We start from the raw sequence: 18,254 nt of genomic DNA, 5'->3' as shown, positions 1-18,254 counted from the left end.
TGCCATGGAGGCATGATCATGACGTAACCTATGACTTTCTGGTCGGATAGAAGTCCTGCTGCCCAAGACGAAGTCCATAAATGGCACCATTGTTGGGTCAAGAACCTGAGGCTAGACAGGTCACAGGCCCTAGGAGAGAGCCTAATAGTATCATCCTGCTAAATCTACATAGTATTGAACTAGCCCCTGATGACTTATTGAGAGTCCCATTACCATTTTTATGATCAGTATTCTCTCATGCATCTTATTTCTTCCATCTAGACTTAGTTTTATTCTTCTGGAAGTCACAACATTGGTAGGTTTACCTTCTGATTCTGTGAGTGCTAGCTTTTCTTGTTTCTTAGGTATTTGAAACTTTCTATATCAGCACTGCTGGATGCAGAATTCTGAATGATAACTATGCCCCCTTGATAGCTGAGACCATTAATGCCAAGCGATTGTCTTCTCATTCCCTTGGAGACTATCTGTAGATCTAACAGTTTTAGAGCATAATCTGCTTTCTCATTGGGCTTCATTTTAAGCCTTTCTCCTTGTCTTGATGAGAACCATGCATCCCATGCCTACCTTCCTGACTCCTTCCAACACTCTCTTTGAGTTCAGGACCCTAGACCTGAGATGTTAACCCCATCACCCGCGCTAAATGCCCTTTTCTCTCCCATCTCCTTGCCTTGATGTTTTTCAGTTTCAGAATGATAGAGGTCATGGTATTGATGATTATTTGTACTACTGAGGAGTTGACTGATCTTCACAAGCGCTAGAAATGAAGTCCTCTATCTGTAAAATCCTCAGTGTGGATCTATTATTCACCTTCTTCAGTGGGTTTGCTACTTGAACTTCTTCAACCTTTCCCTCCTTTACTGGCAATACTATTTCTCAGGCTTGTCACAAAGAGACCCTTGCATGTGCCTTCAATTAACAATTAAGATTCACATTTCCTATTTATTTGTCTGCCTGAAAACTTCCCATCATTCAAAGCCATGGTGTTGTTTCTTCTTGGACCTCAGCTTGGTTGTCACCTACACTAGGATGCCTGTCCCGAAAGCTCCACTCTTTTTTGCCTGGTGTATCCACTCCTCCTACTCAGACAGCTATCTGACTGCTTCCATCTATTTATAGTTTCCCATGAATAGCTCCTTTGTAGTTAGAGACATGCGCTTATGATGGCCTCCATAAATATTTGTAAATCAGATGAATAGATGGGTAAATGGAACAAATTAATCCAGAAATCAAAGTAATAGTCTCTACTTCCCAGAGATTCTATAGCCCAGAACACATGAAGACACACTTCCTGAATTATGAGCTAATCCATTATCTAAATCTCCACAATTACAATCCATGCATTACCTTGTTAGAACAGTTAAGGACCAAACTAGCTGCCTCTTTAAATTTTCTTATTCCATATAGCATAGAGCCAAATCCGTAATGTTCCTTGATCACAATGAAGTCTATTTTTATTTCTGTGCCTTTACTTCCAGTTACAACACTTTACAGAGCACTGAAAAAAATCAAGATGTTCTAGGAGGATGCTTGAGATGGCTTGACAGTTACCACATCCTGGCATAAAACCTCAATGTGTCTCTGAATATTCCTTCCCCTGCATCTTCATCATCTCATCTGTTCTTTTCCTTCCTTGTCTCCCCTCTTCCCACCTCCCACCCTTCGCTTTGCCCCTCCCCCTCCTTTTCTTTTGTTTGTCCTTCCCTACCCCTGAAACCAGGTCTTGCTATGTAGTCCCAGCTGGCCTTATGTTCAGTATCCTGCTGAGATTCCTGAGTGCTGGAATGAGAGGGCGAAGGGCCTTTTGCTACCCTCTAAGGTCTGCTCTGACTTCCCCTCATAAGCTCGGTCCTTGCTGACCCTCTTATAAAAACAGCAGACACCACAGTCCCCAGTCTCTCTCCCCTTCGTGCCTGCTTCGTTTTTCTGGCATATTTGTCCACAGGAGTATATTTATATTTAATATTTCCATCATTACCTGTCCTCATCCACACTCTAGGTCAGGATGTTCTGGAAATTAGTGGTGACCATGGAGTGTGTGCTCAACAAATATTTGTTGAATTAACATATCAGTGTAGGTGGTACTCTTTTTCCATGGGGAGACAGACACCACACAGTCAACGTGGGCATACCGGCCCCCAGCTTTTATCTCCATCCGGATGAAATTACAGAATTTGGTTATTTTGCTCCTCTTCAAAACAGACTGCGTAATGCATGATTTCATCTTGAAAGCTAAAGCAATCGCTTCCTCTCCTGGCAAGCACCTAACCCGAGAGTTCTGAGCAGGCTGTGGAAAAAGCCCTTCTGTTCCCCCACTGGCTTGGAGGCTGCGGCAGTTCCTGCCACCTCTTAGCAAACTTTTTTTTTTTTTTTTGGCTTTCCGTTTTCTTTCACCTCTTAAGGAAATTTACATATCTTTTGTACCCGTTTTTTTTTTTTTCATTTCAAACTTGAACTTGGCAAGAGCTGTCAATCAATTCTATGTGGATTCAAGCAAAGAAAGTATCCGTTTGCCAGGTCTGTGGGAAGTAAGGTCTTATTTTGTAGCGGCAAACTTGTAAAGCTAGAACTTTTTGTGTATCGTGAGAGCCCAGAGACGCCCATTGCTGATGGCCAAGCAACTGCTGCAGTACATGTGGGTCTCGTGAATGCAGGGGTCTGAGGCTCCCAGGCCAGTGATCCCCCTCCTCTACCGCTCCATCAGTCTTTCTCTGTTTCCCTGTGCATTAATCTCAAGCCTCTCAATTCCCGTGTCACTAGTAGCAATGCAATCCTACCCCATCTTTGGCAGGCTCCTTCCTAACCTTCAACTATCCGATGACCCTGCTGGCTTCTCGTGTTCCATCAGACTGCTTTCTTCAAACTTGAAATGATTCAGAAAAAATATGATTGTTCAGCTAAACCGGCATTCCCGAGTCGGGTTGGTGGTCAGCAAAAAAGTGCAGCCCAAGGCCTTTGGCATGATTTATCCTCTGGTTGAGAAAGACCTGGCTTCCGACCACTGGTCTTTGTGGAGGTGGGGAGAGGGGAGAGAAGGGGATGCTGAACTCAGCTTTCTTGCTGAGATTAGCAAGGTTTGCTATTCATTCTGATTAGCAGGATACAGAGAGGCTGGGGGGGAGGGAGTGGCAGAACACTTGGATCTTGGCTGTTTCTCAATTGTCCCTCTACTGAACGGAAGGTACCTGCTGGCATCATCACCTAGAAGCCTGAGGCTTCTGTTGGACTGGCAGTGCCTCCTAGTGGCCCAGGCTCCAAAGACTGAGAGGTGGCCTGGGGCAGTAACAGACTCCAGGCAACTCCTTTCTGAGTCTACCTCAGACAGGGAGATTTTGGTGCTGGTGAGCTCATGGGCATCACCAGATTACCTGCCAACTTAATTCCAACAATGGCAGGCTGTGAAATGAAGAAAAAATGGGAGGGGGGAGTCAGGTAGGAGATACAAACAGAACAAGAAACAAGGCCACTTCCCTCTAGAGGTGAGTTTGGAAAGTGCTTGGTTATAATGTGCTCCCCATCAGCTTTGAAGAGAGCCCATCCTCTTCCTGTGCAGGAGAGGTCAGCTGCCCAGAAAGGCCGAATCATCCCCTGCAGCCATAATTACTTAGATTCCGCAGGTGTAACTTCAGATACTACAATCAGAGCCAGGGGGGCCCAACTGGTCACATTGGAGCCTTGTATTCTGAAAAGAATATGCATGAGCCCAAAGATCCCATTTTAAAGACTATATTCTCTTAAAAATGAAGAAGAAATCATGCTTACAAGCACAACCTGCCTGAGGATTGCCAATACAGGATATTCAAATGCAAATATGACTCTGCCTAGCCCACTTTGGAGAACTGGAGAAGAATCTAGAAGGCTGCACTCCTCTGGGAGGGGAAGAGAAGTACTCTAAGTCACAGGAAAACAAAGCAGGAAATGTGGGTTTGGTGTCCAAAACTCTTCCTTCGCGACCCTTCCGTGACCCCGGAGACAGAACATCGCCTATCTTCACTCTTGTCTCCTCATGGACCCCATTCCAAACAAGGCTCACAATCCATTCCTATCTCTGTGCTATCTTACCTTTTCCTCATCAAAACACATCTGTGGCCTATCCAGTCGGCCAAGGTCTTTGTGTTTATTCCAATAGAGCATTTACTGCTGAGACAGGCTATACCACTAACACAGTCAGCCACCTGACCTGTTCCTTCTACATTGACATTTGGTCTGGGACTCCTGAAATCTCAGTCAAATCACACACGACTCCAGTCCTCTTCCTCCACTGTGCCCAGTTCCAAAGGTGACATTTGTGAAAGAATGCCCTTTGTTTCTCTGAGTTCTGTTTGAATGCCCCCCAAATTGATCACCCCTGTCAAAGACCAATGACAACACTTAAGGCCTTCCAAGTTCCATATTCTAACATGTATTCACTCAACAAGCACTGGAGAAATTACAGTTCTTTGAGACCACCGTAAGATTCTAGCCAGTAATTGTTGCTCAGATAATTGCAAAATGGTAGCCACAATTTTACTCACAAGGTTTGAGGTAATGTGGAATATTCCAGACAAGGGACAGAATTTGGCATTCCTATGGAAGATCCTGAGCAGCAATCTGTGTCCAACATTTTTAGAATTGGGGACAGGAGAGGCGAGCAAAAGTGAGGACTAGTGGGCCTCATGCTGTAAGCTTGACATCTGTACTGCCACATGTCTTGGCCAACAGGTTTCTTGTTTCTAAGAAATTTCTAGAATATGCACCACACTGGTCAGGAATAGCTCTGGTCTCCTTAGCTGCCATTTCCACACGGGTGTTCTTTTCCTTCCTCCCTTCTCCCCTTCTTCCGCACCCCCGCACCCGTATCTAGCTTGCGTGCGCGCCCCATCAACGCTCCACAGTCTCGGAGGCAGCTCCCCTAAGCTGTCCAACCCAAGCCGCGGGCCCGTTGAGCCGCCGCATCCGCGCGCGTGCGCGCGCGCGCGAGCTGCTCCGGGATCGCACTGATTCGCTGCCGGGCTCTGCGGCGCCCGCGCGCTCCCACCCGCCCCTTGCGCGCGCGCCCGGTGCGGCTTCACACTGCAGCCGCGCGGCCACCAGAGCCCACCGCCGCAGCCGGGCAGCGACACGGAGTGCAAGCTCAGCGCCTGGAGGAGAGCCACGGCGAACCCGCCAAGCCCGCACCATGCAGGCCACTGCCGATTCCACCAAGATGGACTGTGTGTGGAGCAACTGGAAAAGTCAGGGTATTCTCTTTATTTCGGTAGTGCATGCCTGCGGCGCACGCGGAACCGCGATCCGGACTCGGCCATTGTGCATCATTTCACCTGTGGGACCTATGCATGCTTTACACCCAGGAGCTTTCTGCCGGGGGGGAGTAAACCTGTTCTTGTAAAAAATCGACACGGATGATATCTGTCTCCCCCCACCCTACCCCGCCGCCTTTGTCCCCTCCCAGTTCACCCCTTTTGTTTTCTTGTGTATTGTGGTATTGTAAATAATGCATCATTTGCCTCCTCCGGGAGGGTTTTTTTTTTTTTTTTTTTTTTTTTGGCCTGATCATTCAGGACTTGTTTAATCTCTCAGCCGCGGAGTTAAAGTGCTTCCTTATTGTTCCTGCTTCCCAGTGCCTCTGTGTCTGCCCTAAGGTTGAGATCAGAGCCATTAACCGAGAGGACATTCTTAGGAGAGAGGGACACACCCATTTCAGGCTTGTTATTTGTGGTCACACAAAGGAGACTGGAAATGCAGACCAGCTCTCCAAATCCTGAAACTATGATGGCGCAGCTACGTATTAGGGTGGTTCACTCTGAAATATTTCGGTCTTTGTGACTGTAATTGGAATAACCCATGCCGTTTATTTATTAACAATGGGCTTCAGTGAAATAAATGGAGGGAAATAACAAAGCAGTGGCGGCTGCCCTCTGGTCTAACAGAGTTATTGAGAAGCGGTCCATATTAGCACTGGGTGTGGCCGCCCTCCAGCCTGGCTGGCTTTTCAGCCATTTTTATTCAGCCTCATATTTCACACATCCATCTCTCCTTTGTTACGTTAAGATTTTCTCCCTCTCCTTGCATGAGGAGGAGGAGGAAGGGAGAATTTGCAAGAATGGATGGTGGGAGCTAAAGTTGGGGTGTTGGTCAGACGCGGTGTCTTTTGATATTTAACAAATACGGTTCTGAAGAAGGTGCATTCGGTGGAACCTGCAGGGGTTTGCAGCATCCTCGGGGACCAAGAACACTCGGAGTGGTAGCTCTTTTTACCTTTTAACCTAATATCTTCTCCTTATAATACATCACGGGGTGGGGGGCGGGGGATGACAAGGGGCTGTTCCTTTCATCTCTCATGCTTCTGCAGGAATTTTATTTTTTAAGGAAGGACAAAAAACACAAATCTCAGAATTAAAAGCACTCTTGCTTTGGTTCATGTTTGTTGGTTTGGGTGGCAATAGCAAGAAATACAGTCGTCTGCTTCGAGTCCTGTGGGCCTATTAGAAATATGATTGTCACAAGCAAATAGGTGGGCCATAAATTTAAAAGGCAATAAATAAGAAATGTCCAGCCAAGGGGCATAATTTTAGAAAACGGTGACAGCTACATGGAACGGCATACGTTGAACAGAGAAAGTGGCTGTGAAATTGCTTTGTCGCGTTTCTTCTGGGTCCATGTGCTGGGCCCCATTAGATGGATGCTCACAGTCTACCACCGTATCTTCACAGCAAGTGTAGATGGACAAGAGGACCTGTGGTTAGGCTTTGACTCCAAGTATCTTCTACTCTTAGCAGAGTAGATATGGAAAGACGGCAGGTTCTGTGTTTTATTTATGTAGGTACTGAGCAGTATAGCATCCCAGCGCCAAGGGTTTTGCATTGGTTTATTTCAGACTTCAAAGTGGATATTTTTATAATCAGGAATTAGCATGAAACACAATAATGTGCCCCCTGAATTGTGTCCCTCTCCAATCACACGGCTGCTTGAGAAGATTAATTCAAGATTGCCGAAGAGCCTGTACACCCGGTGACCTTTGATTGTCATTAGAGTCATTGATTTCTTTTTCTCAAACAGAACAAAGCCATTATCTTGAAAATTGACTAATAGCCCGCTAGGTAGTTCAGTGACACCACAGGGCCGAGGTAAGAATGAATTACTGCTTTGTTGGCTTCCCCTCCCTGTGAGACCTTGCTTCATAAACTGAGGCTGGAGGAGTATTCGAAATACAGCTTCAGTTCCCTTACCGTTTAAAGCAAATTGCTCTAATCCCGGGGTGCAGCTTAGAATCACCTGCAAGGCTTTAAGAAGCACAAAGGATGTGGGCCCCACCCCTAGAGCTGAGCATCATGATAAAAAAAAAAAACACTCCTTGAATGACTTTAATATGTATACAGGGTTGAAGCCGCTAATGTATAGTAACTCTTAGTGTGCCCAGCTCTTAGGCCGGCAGAAGCCCAGCACACAGACGGCATGGGTGTGTCCTAGGAGCAGCTCCAGTACGGTTGGAAGTCAGTAGAATACTGCTGAAAATGTCCTCTGGACGCATTGAGCTCCTTTCCCTAGAGAGGAAATACATGAACTTTAGGTCGCCTCCGCAGTTAAATTTTCAGCTACAGATGACATCAGTGTATTTCACGGAAATGTACATAGAACTGGAGGGCATGGGTTGGATCGGTGTGTGTGTGATGAATGGGATTTCAGCCAAAGACAACAATTAATGGCATTTGTGCCTACACTACCAGCACTGAAGATGCTGAGATGGGAAACTAGTACAAAGCTACCTGGGACTGTACAGCAACACTGCACACAAACAAAAGAACCTAAGGAGAGAGAGAGAGAGAGAGAGAGAGAGAGAGAGAGAGAGAGAGAGAGAGAGAGAGAGAGAGAGATACAGAAAGAGAGACTAAATCTGGCTTAGTGGTGCACACCTGTAATCCCAGAGCTGGATGATCAGGGGTTCAAGGATGCCTTACTCATACAGTGAGTTCAAGGCCAGCCTATGAGACTCTGTCTCAAAATGCAAAACAAAACCTCTAAATTTTGCAGGATGTAGGTTCAGCTAATGGAGCTAATTTTATCATTTACAACCATCTTAATTTTTCCTAGGCCTTTTTGTTGATCCTTTTCAGTCCTCTCAAGTCCCCTGCGTGGACGTTTGTTTCACATTTTCATTTAGCAGGCGATGGCTCTTGCTTCTGCCAGGGGCACAGCTAGTGACAACCCGAGCCCTGCGTCCCACTGTTCAGCCATCTGCCTCCGAGGTGGATGGTGCTTTCTTCTGTGATTTCTCAAGATGAGCTGTCTGAACAATGGTGAATAGCTCTCATATTTACAAGTTGATATTTTGCCGAGTATCTTCTTCCAAATCCCCAGTTGCCTCGTGGATGGCAGGAGACTCAAAGAAGAGAAGTGAGGCTTGCCCAAGATCTTGTGAGAGGTGGTAAATCTGTAGTCAAAGGTGACTTCCAGTGTGACACGGGGCTCTTCCCCTCCCAGCACTCACCGCCTCCCTTACTAATGCGGAGTGACAGAACATGAACTCCCATCCATCTCTCTGAGATGTTTTCATATAGGTTCTTCGTTATAGACAAAGCCAAGTCCAGTAGTAATGCAGATGTCCCACTTATGCTATTGTTGTCCTGGTCACCGCCATCACTGATTGGTCATTCTAAATTCTTCTAAATGTTAGCAACTTGTCAGTAGTTGTCCTAAACTCCAGTGATGTGCTTGGTCCCAAGTCTCCATGACATCCCTCCCATCATATAGGACAGGGAATTCAGAGCCTAAGGACAAGAGGAATAGTAATTTGCCCTATATTTGTATTCAACCACACCACTTAAATCCAATGATCCTGTGCCAGAGAGACAAAGAATGAGAAGCATCCTCCCATAGGAATCTGTTTGTGCTCTAAAGACCCCCACCGCCTTTTTATAGATTTCCCTGTGCTCAACAAATTCCCTTGCAGCATCCATAGCAGTGTGGTGGTTTGGCACCGCTGCTGTGTGCTTGATGCTGAGGCTCAACTCCTACTTTATTGCATTATGACTCCACCAGAATGCAAAATTTTGATAAGCTTTTATTTATTCTTTCAAAATGAAGTAGTTGGGAAATTCTGGGGTCGCCTTCAGTGCTCTATGGAACTTCTTCACAATTTTCTGATCTGAATGATAAGCCAAAACACCCAAGCATCCCACAATACATGGCAAACATATGTATTTTAGCCACAGTAACTGAAAGAAATGGTTGGATTTGGGTTGTTTTTTTTTTTATTGCATTTGAGGGCTGGAGGAATAATCCAATCAATAGAGTACTTGCTGTGTAAGCATGAGGTCCTGGGCAGATCCCCCAGAATTTATGTTAAAAAGCTCGGCGTCAGCTTGTAGTCCTGGTACTGGGGAGGTGGGGACAGGCAGGTCCCTGGAGGTTGGTGGCCAGCCAGTCTAACTTACTCCTTGAGCCTCACTTCCCAGTGAAAGCCCTCGTCTCAGGAAATGAGATGCATGGCTCTGAGGAGTGAGACCAGAGGTTGACCTTCAGCCTCCACACAAGTACACGCAAGCATGCTCACCTGTGCATGTGTGCGCCCACCTTTGCCTACAAACATAGGTGAGTAAATAAAGGAGTTTGGTAGAGACAGTGTCGCATTTGCACAAATGCAGACCAGTCTTGCCTTCTACCAGAGCCAGCATTTTATTTAGGCTCATTATGAGAATATGCCAGATATTACAGCATAACATTATATAGCAAACTCCTCTCCAATACGGATGCTAATGAGATCCTGTGGGACTTCTGCTCGGCTGGAGAGCTGGGACTTTCCTTGGTAAAGAAAACCTCCCCATACACAGGTAATATTTCAAACGTGTCCTGTCCAGGCAGTCAGAGCCACTGATGGGGGATGTTTTCGTTTCACAGTGTCTCCTTCATTGTCGAGAGAAACTTTATAAGGTTCTATGTTTCAGAGTCTGAGGTAGAATTGACTTTTTTTTCTGCTTCTCTAACAACGATACATGCACACTATTATTTTTTACAAAGAGAGGTTCAGTAAAAGACACAAATCACCCCAATTCCTACCATTCGGAGTTGATCAGTGTGCACAGTTGCTGGGTATTGTCTAATAAGTCCTGTCTGCCTCTGTATATACTTGCAGGTATGCACGTCATAAAAATGAAGCAAAAGGCTGGGCATGCAAGGAAAAGGAGTTTTTATAAAATGAGATGTGAAGATCTCAAAAATAATTTTTGGTTTTTGTTTTGTTTTTCAAGACAGGGTTTCTCTGTGTAACTCTGGCTGGCCTTGAACTCCCAGACATTCTCCTGCTTCTGCCTCCCAAGTGCTGGGATTAAAGGTGTGCGCCACCATACCCAGATCAAAAACAATTTAAAATGATTTAACATAAGAACCTGACATAGGACAGAAAGAACTAGGAACTAGAGACATATATCACTACCACATGAGCTAATCCTAAAATTAGAAATAATACCATGAAAAATATTACTGAGTTAGAATCATTTTAATTATGCATTTCAGTTTGATCTAGAAAGCTGCACTTCCCACAATTTCTATATTAAGTAATTTATTTTTATTTTATATACATTGGTGTTTTGCCTGCAAGTATATCTGTATTCAGGAATCAGATCCCCTGGAAATGGAGTTACAGACAGCTGTGAGCTGCTGTGTGGGCACTGGGAATTGAACCTGGGTCCTCTGGAAAACCACTCGGTGCTCTTAACTGCTGAACCATCTCTCCAGACCCTACAATATCTGTTTTAAAAATAAACATTTTTAATTGAATAAGAAGGATTGGCAAAGATGCTGATCTATATCCACATCTTCGAATTTGTTCTAGTTCCTAGATTTTCAGGAGTTAATACTTATTTCATTAAAAACCGCAGCTCTGTTCTATGTTGGAAGCACTGTGAGGAGTATACATAATAGAGCTTGTGGGTGAAATGGTCACCGCAGCTAGCTCCCCTTCGTTCCTAGGTCTCTCTTCCTCTCTCTTCCCCTCCCTTGTCCTCTGCTCCATCGTCTCACTCCATCCACTGTATGTTCGAAATGATAGTCTGCTCTCAGTTCATCTGCATCTTTGGACAAGCTAACACATTCTGGAACATAAATATGGAGCAATGTTTTAAATTAGTTTAGAATATCATTAAATTTTAAAATCCACTGAACCCAGCAGGAAAAAAATTAATTTTGATCTTGTGTGGTTTTCCGAATATCATATCCCTGTTAAGAAAGGATAATACACGCACATGTGCACACACACATTCGCACGCTCGCACACATACTCATGCGCGCGCACACACCAATATTCCCATCCCTCCTGGCCTCTAGCGCACACCTGTGCGTTCCTTTCATATCACCGCTCTTCCTGTTCTTTTAAAACTACCGCAGCCATTTGGAAAAATATGGCTTCCTTATAATTAAGCTCACATTTTAAAAGCTAAAATCTTGATGTTAATGATTCTGTAAAATGCATATTTTGGGCCCAACATGGTCGCTCATGAACCTGTAATCCTAGCACTCAGAAGATGAGGCAGGAGAATTTCCATGACTTTGAGGCTACCCAGGGCTCCAGAAGGAATTCTAGGCCAGCCCAAAGCGATAATATCTGATATTATCTGACTAGGTGACAGCTTATATTATATATTTTATATTATATATGTAGTTTTACAACTTATTTGCAATTGTGTTCTAAATTTATAGCATTTATTTCAGATAAGAAAATTGTAATTTTGGAAAATTACAATTGGAAAACAGAGATCTGTTTTCCTAAAATATGTTTGAGCTGTATATCCACATTAACTCAGAACAAAGCTGTTTTATTGCTTCATTGAATAAAATTTTTAAATTCTTCCTCATTTCTGTATGCTACCAAATGGAACAGGGGAAAGAATTTGGTTGTCACTCACAAGTTCATCATCCACCTGGGTGTGAATTTTGAACAAGTGAAAAATAGAAATATAAGAAGGTTTAACTATAAAATGCATTGCAGTGCTCCCCAGTCCACAACAGCCAGGTGCCAAAGGAGATCATATTTTACCTCTGTCCTTCATCTGTTCATACTGCAGTCTGGCAAACCTCAAATCTAGCGATAGCTAATGTTTGCAAAAGCACAGTAATTTAACAAAGGGGACCAGATATGCTGAGATATCATTCCTCTTTGTACATCTTTTTAGTTCAAGACATGTTTCTTTGCTGTTGTATTTTGGTCAAAGTCAATCAAGAATACACTCTAGAAATCAGAACAGAAACATCAAGTGTCTGCCTCCGCCGTTCTTTCCAATACCCCTGCCACAATGGATTTTAAGCCCGTGTAGAACTTACTTAAGACTTTATGGCTAATTATGGTTGATGACCAAAATACCAGATGAACAGTTTTATATTTTGATCTAGTAAAAAAGCTGGACGAGAAGCACACGAAGACATTGAGTGCTCGCTGTCCCAGGGTGAACTCCTAAGGCCGCAGCCGCCGTCTTTCCCTTCATGTGGCCATTTTCTTCTTGCATCACAGTTTGTGGGAAGGCTCTTGCCCGTGTAGCCTTGACTTAACTCAAAGTTTATAAGAAAGTGACTTGTCTTAAATGTGTGTCCTGCTGGGCTTCACTTTCTGGAGAGGCCTTATGCTGGTGACCCTGGACCTAGTTGTCACCAAGGTCGCCTCACAGGAAGGAGAGAAAAGGGATGCTCTCGGCACTACTGACGAGAGCTTGAAGATAGGAACCAGAATCACTCCACCAGCTCAGGGGAAAAGGCGAGGCTTGCCTACGCCTCCAGTGCTTCTCCAACACGAGAAGCAGCCAGTGGGAATTGTACACTACAGCCATCTTCATTCATGAAGAGAGGTTCCAGCCATTGCTGTGGCCTTGACAATCAAATCCTTTATTTTCCTTTGTTCCTCCAAAGCTCATTTAGAGAGTGGATTAAATGCTGGACCCTTTTATTGTGTCTAGGAAATGCCGGGCTTCCTGCACCTTCCCTTTTAAAACATCCACACGGTCACTGAAACAGCTAGAAAAAGTGCTGGCATTTTCTCCTCACAGCCAGATTGGCTGTGTTTGGGTGGTATGAAGGAAGGACCTGGAAAATGGCTTCGGTAATTCTGTCAGCAGCTTCCCAGTTAGGCTCAGGACTACTGGGCTGCCATTTGAAGTCCCACTGTGTGGGAGACTCTAGCTTAGCAAATGAAATTCAGGGTTTATTCCACTGAAAGGCATCGCCTCTGAAGGTCTTGGAGTTTGAGTGTTAAAGTATCCACTGCACCTACTGTTTGATGTAAATGGGAGATTAAGCAGAGCAAGTCATTTCGGTATCTTCATGTCAGCACTCAGTGGTGATGTCTTTTTGGCCTCATGAAAATCATCTTCACGATGAATTTCCTATCATCTCTTTGGACACTAGATTGGAGAGAATTTGGGCTCGTGTAGCCTTCTATGAGTTCTCATGAGGTAGCAGATCACTGCAATCAAAGCACTGAAAGTGGGCTGAAAAGTTTGTAACCATCAATATACTATTATTCGTCAGTGATTTTCTGTTTGATGGTGATGTTTCTACCAACAGAACTCTTTTTCTTACATTTTCCCACTTGGTCTTATTTAATGTAGCATGAACTTGTGATACAATGGTGTCTATAATCTTTTCTGGACTAAGATGGTAACTAGGTATGATAGTGCTTGCCTTTAATCCCAGCTTTGGGAGGCAAAGGTGGAAGGAACAGGTATGCAAGACCACCCTAGCCTACATGGTGAGTTCAAGACCAGCCTAGCCTACATGATGAGTTCAAGCCCACCCTAGCCTACATGATGAGTTCAAGACCACCCTAGCCTACATGATGAGTTCAAGACCACCCTAGCCTACATGATGAGTTCAAGACCAGCCTAGCCTACATGGTGAGTTCAAGACCACCCTAGCCTACATAGTGAGTTTATGATCAGCCTTGGCTACAAGAGACCTTGTCTCAGAAAAACAAAAATGAAAGGCAAATGGATCAATAATGCAGACAATTGTTTAATTTATTGCCATTTTATACTATGTGTGCCACATTTTGTTTTATAAATAAAATATGGATCCCTGCACTACTGCCTTCTTCACTTATACATTTTTAATAAGCTTTCTAAATACCACAGCCACTATTGGGTCATATAATGGAATGTATCTAAGACTTTCCAAACCAAAAGCGTTGGATCACAGTGAAGGGCTTTCTTTCTAGAAAATTGGCATAGAGTTTATTTTTCAGTGGTTCTAACATGGATCACTACTCTCATTGCCTTTTCTGGTTTTGGTGAGATGCTGGAGGTGACTGGCACACTGGCTTGATGTTCGATACTGAGATTCTTCAGATCCCTTAGTTCATCTTTGACTGCGTTAGTTTTAGTCCCAGGCAGCTGTGCACTCATATCTGAGGCTTGAGGACTAAGCTGAGATCATCAAGCCTCGTCCATTTATCAAACTGGTAGGACCTGCTGACGCATCCTTTTAAATCCAATGTGTTGCCCCCAGGCTTTTTAGCAAAGTAGCCTTAATTGTTGGAATTGTCAAAGTGATGCAGTGAGGTACCTGTGCTCCGGAGCATGCTCAGTGCGCTATTGTTTAACTTCTCCACGGTTTTTCTGCATGAGAAGAATATTAAAAGAGGAGAACTGTCTCTGCTTTGCGGTCCCCAAGACACTTGAGGTCATTTGCTGCGGTTGTAGGATTATTAATGAAACTTTATTCAAAGCCTCCTATTCTGGCTCCACTTCGTGTCGTTACAACACAGTAGCACATTCTTGGTAAACTTGTAAAGGAACTCTGCTTTTGGTATATAGTTCTGCAGGTCCACAGTTGAGGTCCTGCACCCATGATGGCCTCCTTGCGGTCAGAGCCTTAAGGTGCTACAGGGCATCTGGTGACAAGAGACAGGGAGCACACTTGTGTGTCCGTGTCCAGATCTTTCTCTGCTCAGTGCTCAATCATAGGGGCTCCACACCGAGGACTTTATTCGATTTAATCCTGATCTCTTCTCTATGCCTCCACTTCCAAATCCCTTAGTTGGATTAGGTTTTCCACCCTCTTAAACTTCTCAATGGGGATTTAATTCTAAAGTGAATTTTGGAAGGAGCAAGCTATATTCAGACCATCATGGGTACTATAAAGCTTGCTAAGACATCCCCATCATTGCCATCAGATTCAAACGGGAGAAGTCGGCATTTGGAATGTGGAACACATAGATTCGCTTCTGAAATCACAACTTGATTATCTCCCACTCCATCATAGGAGCACTGAACCACCTGCCTGCACTCTGACCGCACATGGCTATGGCCGCTCTCCCAGTCCACCTGTCTCCCACTATAAGCCTGAGTCCCAGACACTGACATTTTCACATCTGACCCCTTGGATTTGAGTCTCTTCTCGCTGTGTTTCGTGTGTCAGTTCACAGCCCCCGGTCAGCCCAGCATCCACAGATCATAGCACTCAAAATGGAACCATGTCGCTGCATCAATCTGGGTCCTTGACTTTAATCAAAGCCCCTCTGTCTTTTGGTGATCCTTTTATTCATCCCTTTTGGAATCTTCATTGTATAGCAGAACCACCCAACAGAAATATCATGTAAGCTGCATGTAAATATTTAAGTTTTCTAGTAGTAACAATAAAAAGTAAAAAATAGGCAATATTAATTTTGATAATACCTTTCACTTAACCCAACATATCCAAAGCCATTAGCTTTACAACCTATCATCAATATGAAAATCATTAAGATATTTTACATCCTTCTTTTTAAAAACAAAGTCTAAGTCCCTGTGTTTTAGTTCACACTTGCAGAGCATCTGCCCCTCTTGGAATCAGCCACATTCGAGTGCTCCGGAGCCATGTGTGGCCTGTCACATTGGTACTGCATTAGACATGCTTCAGCCTTCCCTGCTGCCGTCCAGCCACACCTCCAACCTCCTGAGACTCAAGAAGACCCACTAACCATTCTCCGTGTACATCTGAGTTCATTTTCAAGGCCCTTCGCATTACTTCAACATAGCTACCTGTATCTGTTTCTTTTCTAAAAAGTCTCTCTCATCTCTCTCTTATTTTCTTGAAAAGAGAAGCTAGGACTGATCTTCACCCATGCATTTTCACTGCAATCCTAGCTTCTTCTCAGCCTGGAGGTTGAGTAGTGCACTTCTCCACAGGTGGCCATTTTCCTTGTTTCTCTGAAACTTCGTTTCTCTAGCCCCTAACTACTTGACCCCGCTCCTCCCAGCATGGCCACGTGCACAGAACCGCACGACCTTCCAGTCTGCAGGCCCAGTGGTTCTTTCCTGGTCCTCACTTCCTTTGTGTGTCTGCAGCACTCTCCTTGGAATGCTGGGAAGCTTCCATCTTCACAGTTACTGAAATCCACACTGCTGTGTCTACCTCTTCCCATCCTCAGGACTCTTTATCACTCCACTTCTAACTATGGCTTCACCCTAAACTGTGTCCCTTCATCTCCCGCTTCTCAGAGATTTCCTCCATTCCCAGGGCTCCAACCATTTTGTTCTGTTCCGGATGTACTCAAGTGTCAATATTCTATCCTGTCTATCAGATTTCAATGCTGCATGTTTATCAGGTTTCCAACTGCCTGCCGTGCGCGGACCCTGAATAGCCCTGCATATACAATATCAAATGCCATTTTGACTGGAGGTCATGGTGATGGAACCTAAAAACGCATTTAACTTCTAAGCTTTTCTAAAAAGTCTGCTTTGTGTATAATTGTCATACTTTTCTCTGATTCCCGCTCCACATCACAACCCAGGCTGTGGCTCTGCCTCTAGATCTCGTGTCAGAATCTAGGTGTCACCTGATTATTTCTCTTTATCAGTGATGCTAACTTCTCATTATCTGTAACTCCTCCCCTCTCCTACATAGAGTAACCACTCTTGTTAACTAATCCTCTATAGTGTTTCTCTTTATCCACCCCTTGCCCTTAACAGACTGTGCCCCAAGATTACAAAGCACCCCCCACTTCTTCCTTCATCCATTCTAAGACTACTACAAGCTCAGACTCAGCTCGTATCTCCCCTGCAATACAGATAGACCGGCACTGAGTTGGGGGTTTGTTCAGATGACTGTGCAGTCATCCCAGCTAGACTTTCCCATCCTTAAAAATATAGAAAGAACATTTCATAACCATTTGATTCTCATGCTTATTGCAAGTGGATTAACAGACTATTGGTAAGGACTTTATTTTACCAAAATAAAAACAATCCATGTAAATAGCTAGTTGTGAAATTGGTTTAAGATATAAACCCATGTGGCCAAAAATTGATTTTGCATCCGTTGAGAGATAGTTTAATAGAAAATGAAAAAAGCAACTATTTTGTTTGGGAGAAAGCATCAAATTTAGGGGTTGCGTCTACTTTGTCATAGTGAGAAAACATGTTCAACTTTTAGCTTCCTTGCTTCATGTACTGCCTGTCTAATGGGGTTTATTGTAAGACTAGAATGAAATAATACATGAAAATGCTCTTAACACAATAGTATCCACAAGGATACTATTGACACACAGTACTCAGCATCCACCGCCCGCCCTTTACCAGACTTGTTGATGTCCTAAATGGAAGCTTCTCGCAATCTTAAGTTGATGGGCACACCTGCTGGCTGATGACTGCATTCCATACATGGAATCAGCGAGCCTCTCTGCCCACAGATTCTTCCAAGATTGCCCCAGACTGGGTACCAGTTGCTCTCAGCTTTGTGAGCAGGTGACCGGAGATCTAGAAGCCTTTCTAGGAGGAACCTGTATTGAAGGCGTTTAGTGACTCGTTCAGTAGGGAATCGGTGCAAGTGGCAAATCCTATCTCTTTCTGGTCTGAGAATTACTTGCAGAGTTGCCCATATTTCTTTGTAAGTCACAGGTTTGGGTGTAACCCACTTTTTCCAGGACTCAGAGTATTCCAGGAAAACTCAGGCTTCTTCACAAGGAGTTTGTTTCCCCATGTGCCCATCCATGAGGTGGCGATGCCCTGCAACAAGTGACAGTTACTTGTTTGTAATGGTAAAATCTCTCGCTATCGTCACTCCTCAGGTAGTATTATGGCCCCGTCCCCCAGCACAAGGCCTGGTGTTCAGCTCTTCCTTGGTGAGGACTAGCTCCATGAAGAGAGCTGTTGGAGGCCCACACACCCTAAGACCTTCAGCCTGATGGTCTAGACCCCGGCCAAAGCCTACTTGGACTTAATGCCTCTGAGCTTGCCAAGAGGAGTCAGCCATGTAGAATTCTTGCCTTCCCCCCCTTCTGTCACCTGCTCTCAGGGCTGCAGGAGCTCATCGGTCATTTC

The 18,254-nt window shown here is 44.4% G+C and overlaps 1 protein-coding gene across 2 annotated transcripts in view; it reads left to right on the top strand.

The window, feature by feature from the left end:
• Positions 1-18,254, top strand: part of Rtn1 (reticulon 1) — a 195,956-nt gene that overhangs the window by 162,237 nt on the left and 15,465 nt on the right. Inside the window, exon 1 of one of the 2 annotated variants that reach the window (XM_050153576.1) lies at positions 5,046-5,216. The exons of the other annotated variant lie outside the window; for it this stretch is intronic. Within the exon in view, the coding sequence (XP_050009533.1) occupies positions 5,156-5,216 (61 nt within the window). The 5' untranslated portion in view covers positions 5,046-5,155. Of the gene's footprint in view, positions 1-5,045; positions 5,217-18,254 lie in introns of those variants that run through there. 2 annotated transcript variants of the gene reach the window in all.

Source organism: Alexandromys fortis, unplaced genomic scaffold (assembly GCF_014885135.2).
Source record: "Alexandromys fortis isolate MF-2015 unplaced genomic scaffold, M_Fortis_MF-2015_v1.1 scaffold_82, whole genome shotgun sequence".
In the NCBI taxonomy this organism is placed as follows: domain Eukaryota; kingdom Metazoa; phylum Chordata; class Mammalia; order Rodentia; family Cricetidae; genus Alexandromys; species Alexandromys fortis.
This window is presented reverse-complemented; position numbering and strand designations above follow the sequence as displayed.